General features: G+C 49.3%; 1 protein-coding gene across 2 annotated transcripts in view; it reads left to right on the top strand.

Moving 5' to 3' along the window:
* The window catches only part of EPHB2 (EPH receptor B2), a 128,849-nt gene extending 124,296 nt beyond the window's left edge, over nucleotides 1-4,553 (top strand). For both annotated transcript variants that reach the window (XM_021533759.3, XM_021533757.2), the window contains exons 15-16: nucleotides 103-258; nucleotides 3,257-4,553. In XM_021533759.3, coding sequence (XP_021389434.1) covers nucleotides 103-258; nucleotides 3,257-3,365 — 265 coding nt within the window. In that variant the 3' untranslated portion in view covers nucleotides 3,366-4,553. The remainder of the gene's footprint in view (nucleotides 1-102; nucleotides 259-3,256) is intronic.
* Nucleotides 4,554-12,553: the final 8,000 nt, after the last annotated feature.

The raw sequence follows: 12,553 nt of genomic DNA, 5'->3' as shown, positions 1-12,553 counted from the left end.
GTACTGTGAATGATGCTGATCCTGTGCTTCCAGCTGCTGCAGGGTGCAGGAGCAGTTGTGCTTGCAGCTCTTGGTCTGTCATTGCTCACTTCTGTGTTTCAGGATGAACCTCCCCCTCCTTGACCGCACAATCCCGGATTACACCAGCTTCAACACTGTGGATGAATGGCTGGATGCCATCAAGATGAGCCAGTACAAGGAGAGCTTTGCCAGTGCTGGCTTCACCACTTTTGATGTAGTATCTCAGATGACTGTAGAGTAAGTGCCCAGGCTTTGAGTCCCAAAGCACAAGAGAAATTCCCAGCAGTTTTGCCAAAATTGGTATTGAATTAGATTTTATTTTCATATGATGTAGTTTTACTTGTATAGAATTGCTGCTTTGTGTTGCCACTTCTAATCTATTCAGTTTCCAGACCATATGTCTGTCACTCTGCACCTACAGAATTCCTCTCCCCATTACCACTCTGTGAAAATTAACACCCCCACCAAGGGTGTCCAAACCCCTGCATGGGACAAACAGATTTCAGGCTGGCATCAGACAATTCTCCAGAGCACTTCTGAGCTCTGCACTCCTCTTGGATGGCTGATGTATTGATGGAGACAAGCGTGGTGCAACGTTTTGCCTAAGAAAGGCAGAATCACAGAGTGGTTACAGTTGAAAGGGACCACTGGAGATCACCCAGTCCAACCTTCCTGCTCAGCTTCTAGAGCTCCTCACGCAGGATGATGCCTGTGGAAGAGATTTCACACCCTCTCTGGGAAGTCTGTTCTGCCCACACAGTAGAGAAGTTCTTCCTCATGTTCTGGTGGATCTTTCTGGGCATGGATTTCTTCCCATTGCCTCTCATCCTGTTGCTCTGCCAGAGCTCCAGCCTCTGCCACATCCCCTCACACACCCCGATAAGATCTCCTTGTGGGGGGGTGGTTTCAACTTTGTCCTGCACCTACAAAAATCATCCTGCAGTGACAATTGACAAGTGACAGTCAGCACCCCTGATTCTTCACAAGTTTTCCAGAGAAATCAGGCAGCTGAAATCCCACTGCTGGTGGGTTTTGAAATCCCTTGGGGCTGGCTGGGACTTTGATGCTTCTGCTGAAAGATTTGTGGCTGTCTGCAGGTATCTGTAGAAACCCTCAGAAAGGGCCAAGCATTAGAGCTATCTGTAAGGGCTGCAATGTCTCTGAGCCTGGTGGCCAGGGAGGTTTTTTGATTTGTGTTTAAATCCAGATCTTAAATCTAAGTGAGTCAGAATCCATTCACTCAAACAGCCACTGTGACTTTCTCTGGCTTTTTGTTCTTATTGCTGCTGGGAGGTTCCCGTGGTAGTCCTGACTGTTTTGGGACATCTGTGGTACAATCCCAAGCCCCTGGGGATGATTTTAGCACAGTATTGGCTGTGTTTATACAACAGAGAGAGTCCACAAAATCTGAAGGGTAGGGAAGAACTTTGACCAAAGAGAGGTATCAGACTAAAACCCTGAGTTCTGCTATTTGCAGTATCTGACAGCAAGCAGGATGCAGACAATCCAGCTAATACTGGCTGTTCTTTCACATCCTCAGTGTCCCTTAAATGCCAGTTCTCCCAGTCTCTTACCATGTCCCTCAAGTCCCTCTCCAAGAGCCTTCACCACAATTCCAAGGGCATCCTCAGCTCATGTCCCACTAGTTTTGGCAAACTTCCTTTCCACATTCCTCACCTGCTTGGCTGGGTGTACAATTGAGAGGACGGCCCAAGTCCTTTGTTCTTGGAAAATTGTGGTGTAACAGGACTTGACACCACCCCCTGATGTTCACTGACCTTTGCAGAAGTTGATGGGAATGTCAGTGGAGCTGCTGGTTCATCCAGATTTGGAGAGCCAGCAAAGTGTGAATGTTTCCTGAAATGTGGATTTGGTGACTCAGTTCACCAAACCCACATGGTCTCAACACTGACCTTCTGGAAAGGGTTCTCACTGGTTTGTCTGCAGGCTGGGACACCTGGCACTCCAACTTACCTTTCAAGGGCCACAGAACCATTGGAGTTGGAAGGGACCTTAAAGCTCATCTTAAAGCCATGGGCTTTAAGACACTTTCCACCATCCCAGCTTGCTCCAAGCCCCATCCAGCCTGGCCTTGGACACTTCTAGGAAAGGGGCAGCCACAGCTTCTCTGGACATCGTGAGCCAGGGACTCACCACCCTCTGAGCAAAGAATGCCTTCCCAATATCCAATCAAATATTTCATGTCCAGGGCAGAAAGCTTGGAATCGCAGGGTTGTGCAGAGCCACAGTCTTATTCTGGTTTAAACACATGAGTGAAGAGTTTTTTCCACCCTTTGGAGCTCCTCTTTACCCTTCTTTGCCCAATAACCTCCACTCTAAACATGGCAAAGGTTTTGCCACTCTTCCCCTTAAACATTTGTTCCTAACACTCAAGGACAAAAGGCACCAGAAATTCCTTCAAGTCAGGTTTGGCCTCCCATCCGCTGATGGGAAGAAGAAGATCTAAAGGTTCATGGCAGATTTATTCACCAAGGGGGAGCTGAGAGCAAACTCAGCTGGAGACACAGATAGGACCAATTTAGAGCCACACTCATGCTTGTGGCATGACTTTTATTTCTCTCAGATGTCTATGAAAAATAGAAGCTGTCCAAAAATGAGATTGTAATGATTTAACAAAAGGCTAAGTGCAAAAATTGATCACTTCATGGTCTTACCTTTCCTTTTCTCAAAGGAAAAGCATCAAGAACAGCATCATCTGCATATGGAGGTCAGATCTACACTGAGGAGGGGCAGCATATCCCTGTCCTGTGTCTCCAGGGGTAGAAAAAATGGGTTAGTGTGTCACAAAACTAAAGAAAACCCAAAATCCAAAACAGTACATGGGCAAAAAATGTAAGACAAATTGGCTCACAAGCAGAGAGCAGAGCCTGTGGCATTTGGTTTCACACTCTCTGTTGAGGTTCAGGACTCTGAGGGTGCTGCAGGTAGGTTGAAATTGCAAAGATTGGACAGTAAGCAAGAAAAAGTGAAAGAGGAGAGGTTTCACAAGGTTTGCATCTGTTTATTGCATTCATGAAAGAAATCTGTGGATACTTCAGCTCTCTAAATACCATTCTCATGGACTCAGAGAATCAGGGAATCATAGAATCATAGAATTGCAGAATGGTTTGGGTTGAAAGAAGCCTTAAAGATAATTTTAAATACCATCTGTGATCTTGTTCTACTGTGAGAAAATGCCTCCTGATATTTGTGTTTGTTTCCTTTCCTCCCAAAGGGACATTCTGCGAGTCGGGGTCACTTTAGCAGGACACCAGAAGAAAATTCTGAACAGTATCCAGGTGATGAGAGCACAGATGAACCAAATCCAGTCTGTGGAGGTTTGATAGCTGCCTGTCCTCCTGCTCCTCCTCCTCGAGGCCCTGCTCCCCTTTGCCCCTGTGTGTCCAAGCTCCAGTTCCTGAGTGTTCTGCATGGACCAGAGGCAGGCAGCTGCTCTGAGGATCACAGCAGCAGGAGGGAACACCCTGTCCTCAGCAATGAGAAGTTGCCAAGAGCTTCTAGAATTTAAGCAATGGAAAAAGGGAACAAAAAAAAAAAATAAAAAAGGACAATTATTTTGAAAAAAAAAAAACAAACGAACAAACTACAAAATATTTTTAAATAATAATAAAGCAATTGCATTCTTGAAAAGGGCTCCAAGACCAATGGGAGTCTCCAAAGGAAGAGAAAAGAGCAGCTTCATGTTTCCTCTTGCACAAGGCTGCTGCAGCTGGACCCAGGCACCTCTGGAGCAGTGGGACTTCCCCAGGAAGAGGAATGCAAGGAGAGGCCACGAGAAGCACATCTCTTCCTCCCGTGGGCTCTGGGAATGCCATGAGCCAGGCCCCTCCCCAGAGCCCCTGTCAGCACATCAGACAGGGAGAGCTGAAGCTCTTTGGTGCTGTGAAACCAAGTGCATCTCAGAAACTGATGGACTCCTTCAAAAGCTGAAGACTTCTTTTTTTTAAAAAAAAAACAACAAAAAACACAACAAATAAACTAAGACTAGAGGAGGCTGTTTCCAACAAATGAGAAGGAATCTGTAATGCCTGGGGGGGTGGGGATGGGGAAAACCAATCCTTTTTACATCTCTTATTTTCTCTTGTCATGGAACAGTTTTGTGAGTGACAGTTTCCTAAGGGTCCGTCCATCCACCCTCCAATGGCATCATGTCTCATACATATCATTGCTCAAGACTTTTAGTGATGTCCTTTCTAGATGCCAATGATCTTTTCCCAGAAGACTTCCCAAGTACAGTATGTAGTAGTTTTTGATTACAAATGCTGACGTGTACCTTTATTTTTCAGTTGTCATTGTTGGGAGATTTGTCCTTTTACATTGTTTTGTTAACATCAGTTTGTGAGTTTGGGGTTGGAAATTTTCGGTTGGTTGGGGGTTTGGTTTTTTTTAATGAAAAAGAAATGACATCTCCAAGCATCATATCATCCAAGAAGTTAAATCCCTTCCCTGTGGAAGGAAAAATTGCAGCTTATTGACCACATGCCAGGAGAAAAAGGTTTTTTATATGCACATTTCCTCCTGTTTGCTTATTTGTTCTTTCCAATTGGTCGTGGCACGACAGATGTTTGTGGCTGTTGGGTTTCCAGGTGTTTGCCAAAGTGAAATGGCCACCAGCTCAACCTGGGGGTGAGCAGCATCACAGGGGGGTTGGGAGGGAAAGGGGGGAGGTGGATGGGTTTTGTGAGGGAATGATGACTCCACAGCTGGCTTCAGAGCCCTCTGGAAGTGTCTGGCTGCTGAGGAAGGTTGGATTGGTGCATGGGAAATGCAGGGCAAGCCCAGTCCTCTCAGAGGAGCTCGTGGCACAGGATTTTGGAGTGGGGATTGTGTTCTCTCCAGGTGGGGATGGGTCCCTGCAGGTGCCAGGCTGTGCAGATGGGCTCTGTGCCTTGGGGACTCTGTCCCTTCTCTGGGTGATGCAGCTTCAGGCTCAGCCCCTCATGTCAAAGAGAGCCTGGGACAGCAACAGCTCCAATCCCAGCTCTTGGGAGGCAAAATGCTGTGGGTGAAGCTGAATGGTCAATCAGTGGGTTTGTAAATAACTGAAAAAAAATTGTTTAGTTACTGACCAGGTCTTTGGGATGTGTGAATGCCACGAGCTAAGTGCAGGGAGGTGCAGATGAGAACCTGGTTGTTCTCTGTGCCCAACACCACCTTGCCTCCTTTGAAGCATTCCACTCATGGCATTTTCCCACCCCTCTCCTGGTCGTGGCCTCAGGACTGGCATTCACAACTCCTCGTCTGCCATTGCCATGTCGTTCCTGGGCTCCCCCTCTTGTTTTTGGCAGTAAGGAGTGTTGAAGGCACGTTCACTGGGAGCTGCCTGGCTGTATTTTCCAGGAGCTGAATCCAAGAGGAAGTGTGTCTGCTGTGGATGAAAATCCCAAGCTGTCTAGACCTCTGTGGCCAGACACCATCTCCCCAGACTGCTTGTAAAATATGAGGTCCTTTATTAAATACTTCTAGCATTTTCTACTGCCAGGCCAGATCCAACAACAAAGCCCTTGTGAGTGGCATCAGAGCAGTCCCTGCCAGCAAGACTCCTCTCCTGAGCTCTTGCCCTGTCCCAGGGTTTGCTGCTCCAGCAGCAGGGGCTTTCAGTGGAGGAACTGTCCCTCCAGCCCCTGTTAATCCAAAATCTCTAGTGCAGTGTTGTGCTTGTGTTTGCATCCAGCCCTGGGTTTGCAGCTCTGGACTTGTCTGTAGTGTTGGCACCCAGGAGGTGTGTGCTGGGTGCCAGGGTCCTGTCCTGAGCTCGGTGCCCACGGGGCATCACCTGTGACAGCCCCAGCGTGGCTGGCAGGTGGCACGGAGTGTGTAGGCATGGGGTGTGCAGGTGCAACCTGGAGGGGCAGCTCTGCCCTAAATCCAGCCTGGTTTAGCCTGTGTATTCAAAGGGATACTTGGAATGCCTTTGCACCCAAACAGCTCTTGCTCCTGCTCAGGTGATGGGCTCAGCTGTGAAAGGACATAAAAGATCCCTGGAGGTGTTTGCAGAGGGCACACAGGGAAGCCAGGGGCTCCCAGGCGTGCCCAGCCCCAGTGTGGTGCGGGAGCCTCCCCTGGTGAGTCTGTCCCACGTGGTGGCCACTGTGCTTTGACAAGGAGCACTTGTCACTGTGTGCCAAAGGCACATGAAGCTCTCTGAGGGCAGGATGGTGCTGTGCCAGCTGTCCAGCCACAGCCAGGAGTGACCTCGTGCCCCAGAGCTCTGCCAGGAGAGCTCTGCCTACAAAACTCACCAGCAGATTCCTGTGGGGCAGCCATGTGGAAGGAGCACATGATGCCCCTCACTTGTCCTCCCCAGACAGTTCCTGACTGTTCTCTGCCACCCCCGACATTCCTGCAGACACTGAGGAGGAGCAATGCCCAGGCAGCCTCCCTGCAGAGCCACCCAGGCCTTGGAAGGGCACTTCAGGTCTTCTTCATCTGGAGACATTTTGTCTCAATGCACTGAATCTCCTCGCTGGCTGCTGCAGACACATCTACCTGCCAGACCCAGCCCACTGTGAAGGACAGGCCCCAGTGGCACAGCCCCCAGAGCTGTGGCAGCCATCTGCAGGACAGAGAAAGCCCATCCTTGTCTCTTCTTCTGACCAAAAATCACATGGTGGTGGTGGTACTAAAAGTAACACCTTCCCATCTGTTATACCAGACATGGCTGTGACACTGTGTTTGGCTGTGTAGGACTAATGAAGAGCTGGACTAAAATAGGCATGGTCCAGAAAACTCTGCAGTTTTTGCATCCTTCAGCTCTCCTGGGAGCACGAGCAACCAAGTTCCTGTCAAGTGCTTTGGTTGTAAACGCCTCTGGCACATGCTGCAGAGTGGGGGCAGAGGCACTGGAGTGACAATAACAGATTTATTTCATGGCTCCCCAATGTACTGCTACGAATTGGGAGTCTAATGGAAAACTCAGTGTGTTGCAAGGGGAAAAGGCACTTGCTAACATTGACACTGTGAAATGCTGTTGTGCTTGTGCATGTGTGCATGTGTGGGTACGTAACAAAATCATCACATGGAGATTTTCAGGCAGCTTGTTGCAATTTTCACATTTCCTCTTTACCTTTCAAGCTACCTCCCAGCCCTTCCCTTCTCCCATTCCCACTTCCTGCTGAGGATCAGCCTGTGGAGGGTGTTTGGTGGGAATGCTCAGCAGGTTGGATGTTCTCAGTTGGTTCAAATCTTGCAGAGCATCACAGGGCAGAGCAGAGGAAGCAAAGCATATGTGGACAGTAAAAAGTTAAAATATGTTTTGTAGGTCACTTCCAGCTGTTGCCACCAGCCCATTTGCTGGAATAACAGCCCAGGGGTGTGAAGAAGAAAGGAAGAACAGACCTGTAAGATACAGCACTGCCATGAGGAATCACTTGTCCTAGTGGCCGTGGGGACACAAAACAGGGCACTGTGAGCTGCACATCCCCTCCCCAAAGGATCTGCTTTCCTCCCCAGTAAACGTCAGAACTGCCTTTCATGAATTAGTGGGGTTTTGTGCTTTTCAGCAGCTGAGGCGCTCCTCCTCTCCCTGACACTCTCCCTGCCCAGCAGCAGCTTCCAAAGGCAGCAGTCCGTGCTGGGGCTTCCGTGTGATCCAGATAAACGGGGCTGTCCCAGGGTATCCCACTGCTGCAGGCTTCCTGCAGTGCTCTAATCCCAGGGACCCATCCCATGGCTGCACTGCAGCTGTACAGCAGGGCCAGCCATGGGCACCACGCCAGGGTGAGGGCAGGGGCTGGAGGACTGGGCACCCAGCAGAGCTTCATCCCTGTGAGCTGTGCCCGGCAGGATCAGGAGTGCTGGCTGCTGTGAGCCCCGTCCCCAAGCCAGGACGCTGCTCCCTTCACTGCCTGGAGCTGCTCCCTGTGGCCTGGCCCGAGCTGAGCAGAGGGATCCTCATCAGCACCAGCTGCTGCCTGCACTACAGGGCTTTTCCCACACTCCCTGGAGCTGGTTTGGAATTGGGTTAAAGGAAAGGTTCTTCCCCAGGAATCATCACCCAGGCTCTGGATTAGCGGTGGCCTGTAGAGAGAACCTCTTGGAGGGTTTGAGCAGCTGAGGAAACTTCTTGTTATATTTGCCAGGCTGATTTATATTAATCCTGGAGTCAGGGCTTGAACTCTGCTGCATCGTTAACAGTTGTATCCTCTGATGATGCAATAAATCTGGGACTGCCTTGGATGTACAACAGAGTACTGGAAGTGTCACTGCTGTCTGGTTTGGTTTAGTGGAGTTTTTTGTTTTAATGTAAATCATCTTCTTTCCTGTATGTCTAACTCGAGGCTGATTTAATGTAGGTCTTTTTCCATCCTCAAAAATGTTACATATTTGCAAGTCCTTCACATACAGGATTCAACTTTTTTTATCTACAGTCACATCTTGGCCTTTTTTATTTAAACTTATTCAGGACGTCTGTGCTTCTTGTAGTTCTTTGCCCTTCCCAGGACACAACCTTGGCCTGTGTTTGCTTCCATATGTGTTCCAATCTTCCACTGCTCTCCTAGAAAACTCCCTGCACTTTCCAAATATTTCCTGGAATTTACCTCCTTGCTGTCCCTGTGTAAACTCCTGCCAGCTCCACTGACAAATGTTATTTGCAGAAATTTGGGACTGGAAGCAAGAAGTCCTCTCTCCCCACAAATCTTTTCCTGAATCTGCATTCCTGCTCTCTTAACACTCATTCAGCAGTATGTCTCCCATTTTTCTCCTTCTTACATTCTGCGAGAAATCCCCCTGTGAGCTCTGCAGGAGTGCAGCAGCAGTGCCACTCTGTCTCCTGGTCCGATTCCACTGGGACATCCCAGTGCCCCACTGCCACCCCTGCAAACAAACCACAACTCAGCCTTGCGTGCCTCATTTTTTGTCAGCAACTCCATTTTGCCTTCATGAAAAAAAGAACAACAAACACTTGGCTGATCCTTTTCCAGCTCTTTTGTTCCAGTAAACTTCAGGAATTGTTCACTTGCAACTGTAGCTTCAACTTCTACCTCTGGGGTCGGTCTGGAGCTCTTGTACAGATGTCATGCCATATCCTTTGGTTATTCCAACTAAGCTGGGGAGGGAAGGAATAAATTTTGTCTTTAAGAGCCAAACAGCTGTGTTAAGAAAAATTAATGGAAGGGGTTCAAGGAGGAGCCCTGCCCATGGCAGGGAGTTGGAACAAGATGATCTTTAAGGTCCTTTCCAACCCAAAGCATCCCAGGATTCCATGAGGACTGGGGGAAGTGCATTACTCTGCCTGAGGATGAAGCTGGCAGCCAGAGCCCCCTTTTCCCCAAATGGTCTTTGGTCTGAACTTCAGCTCACTGACCCCAGGCTGAGTGGGCTGGGTTGGGAGATAGAGGTTGATAAAATCACCAGTCTGGGACAGATGGTGTGACAAACCCACAGCCTGGCTTGGCCTTTGCTGGTGGAGAATAAATGTGAAATCTCTGATTGCTAGCAAATACTGGCATTCAGGAGCCTTCACACAAGGTTACGAGCTGGTGAATTTTTAATGTGCTGGCTCTGCAAATGCTGGAGGTGCTTTTGTCCTCCTCCACACAGAAATGAAGGAATAAATATACAGATAGGTGCAGCCAGATCAGGGCTTCTGTAACAACCAGAACTCTGTGGGAGGTATAAAAGATAAATAGATTTTATTCTTGGTTTTGGCAAAGGTAAACCACAATGATAAAAATTTCATGCCCTTAAATCAGAAAAGATGTGAGAAAGGTAAGAAAGCAGCAGTCACTGTTTCTGACAGTAGCATCTCGAAGGCAGGGGAAGCAGAATATTCTTGGCACAGAGCACAGTGGCTGGAGGGTGAAACTCATGGCTGAACATGGATGACCACCACTAAATGGATTGATAGGAAAAGGAGAGATGACTTTAAGCTAAAGGAGCATAAGTTTAGATTGGATTTTAGGAAGAAATTCTTCCCTATGAGGTAGGGAGGCCCTGGCACAGGTGCCCAGAGCAGCTGGGGCTGCCCCTGGATCCCTGGCAGTGCCCAAGGCCAGGTTGGACAGGGCTGGGAGCAGCCTGGGACAGGGAAAGATGTCCCTGCCCATGGCAGGGGGTGGGACTGGATGAGCTTTAAGGTCCTGTCCAACCCAAAATGTTCTGAGATTCAAAAAGTGACTGGATGAACTTCTAAAAGATTAATCTTGACACAAAAATACCTCTTCCAATTTCTCTGGGTCACAGATGCCTGGGGGCACAGGGTGTATAACAAGATTCCTGCAAAAATTCTTTTATTCAATCGTATTCTTGGGACTGACACATTCTACTGACACATCTCTTAAAAGCCCAAACACTCCATCAAGCATCTTTGATTTTCCATTTTCACTCTGGGGAAGGATTTCTGTGTGGAGCCAGAGGGCTTCCCATGTCAGAGGAAACCACTTGCTTCCTCCCAATTTCTTGTGTATCCTGAGGCATCCCTGGGGCTCAGGGATGCAGTGGGACATCAGTGCCTCAAACAACTGGAAAAGCCCAAAAAGAGAGATTGACTGGGTGATCCATCATGTGTTGGATGTGGAAGCTCTCTGTGGAAGCATTCTTACCTCAAACCTCCTTTCATGACCTGGAGAACCTTAGGAGTTCTGGGTATGAGAGATCCCTGTCCTTCCTTTCCTCTGCTCTAGAGAGGTTTCTGACAGTGAGATTTGTTCCTCTGCATTGGCTGGCTCTGCCTTGTGACCTGCTGGTTGTTTGGGAATCTGGCCATGAGTCCAAATGGATGTGTCAGAGCTGCCTCAAAGTAAAATGCAGGGAAGGAGACTGGGACAAGCTTCTAAAATGGGCAAAAAGCTCTTGGTGCAATGGAGCAATTCAGGGCTGGGCTGGGGGAGTGCAGGGAAGTCCCAGAGGGGTCCCAGAGCAGGCATTGAGTGTTGATGACTCCAGGATAAGATGCAGGCAGGGATTAAGTGCAAGGTTTGGTTTTGAGTGCTGGCCAAGCTCTGAAGATGAATTTGTTCTTTATGTCCCAGGGAGAACTTAGATCTGGACGTTAAAACCCTTCATTGCTCAATCTGCCTTGATAGCACGAGTGAAAAGGTCTTTGGCACGGGCAGGGATTTTTATCCCTCTGCAGAGCAGCCCAGGAATTTGGGAGAAGGGTCAGGCTGGAGCTGAAGGGTCCCTGAGTGTGTCTTCCTGGCCCTTGCAGACCCTTGTGAGCTGCAGGGGACCAGGCAAGGGGCAGGTTAGGTGCACCAGTGCTTCTTGCCTGGCCCCACCTGAGCTCTGGTCTCCAGGAGGAATGGATGGTTTATGAGCTCTCTGATGGTTCTTTTTCCCTCTAAAAATCCCAGCTTCTGTGTCTAGGATCCCGGAAGCATTGGGATCATAGGAAAATTCCTGGTTTTAGTGAAGGACGGTGCAGCTCTCATGTGAGGTGGCCAAGGTTCAGGGCTGTAGGTTTCATGTTGGCCATTCTCTGAAGTACAGAGAAACACAGTTCAGATTGCAGGAGATCCCAAAATCCTCCCGGGTTCTGGAGTGAGGACTTGCTCAGAGTGAGGCTGTCAGGTGTGGCTGGGTCCCTCAGGTCTGTAGAAGCACTCACCATCCTTCAAGCTCCAGAGTTTTCTTTCAAGCTGTTCAACAGTGGAGGCAAGTGGAACAGCCCAGCTCCCCCTGCCCGGGATTGGCCATGGGCAGAGGGACAGACAGACAAGTGTGGTCATTCCCGTCCAATGCAAGAGTGGGATCTGAGCAGTGAAAAGCCTGGTTTGAGCAGGGGAGGAAGGAAAGCCTCCTTGGAGGGTGAGAGAGTTGGAGACACTAAGCAGGAGCTGCAGCCTGTGGATGTCCTGACAAGGAGAGCAGTGCTGGTGCCGGGCTGTGGGCGCCCTCCTGGTCCCCCAGGCTCTCCTGCCCAGGCCCTGGCTTTGCTCTTCCCCTCTTAGGATGATCCTCCAAGACCCCGCATCACAGCACATCCCCTGCCATCCTGCTGGAGACAGAGGGGGAGAAATTAAGGATCAGAGATAGGGACTTGCATCTGCTTCTTCTTTTGTGGATCCACAGCCCCTGCATTGGAGATTTCTGTTGGGTGCCCTCCTCCAGTGACTTCTCTATTCATTTTTCAGCCTGTGACTCCTGCACCCATTTCTTTGTCATTGCTTGTCCTCCAGCTTCAGCTCTCTCTCTCTCTCTGCTGTTTCTTTGCCCTCTGTCCCCTCCCCAGTATGGAAGGGCTGGGTGGTTTGTTCAGGTTTGGGCCACAGCTCCTTCCTTGGAGCTGGCTCAGCACGTCTCTGCAGGGAACCTCTGTTTAGCTACATTCCTTCCCATTAAAAAAATCCCCCCTTTGTCTCCCTTTCTTTCTGGAAGCATCCCCCTCACCTCACAGATCTTCCTGGATAAAGCAGTAGAAGGTTGTATGAAGGCAGATCTGGTGTGCCAGGATCCCTGGCCAGTGCTCCCTAGGGCAGCTCAGGGAAAAGGCTCCAGCCCTGCCTCTTGCCACAGGAGAAGGAGCACATCCATCAGAGTTAGAACACAATTTGTATTTCCAGGTTTG

This window comes from Lonchura striata, chromosome 24 (assembly GCF_046129695.1).
Source record: "Lonchura striata isolate bLonStr1 chromosome 24, bLonStr1.mat, whole genome shotgun sequence".
Lineage (NCBI taxonomy): Eukaryota > Metazoa > Chordata > Aves > Passeriformes > Estrildidae > Lonchura > Lonchura striata.
This window is presented reverse-complemented; position numbering and strand designations above follow the sequence as displayed.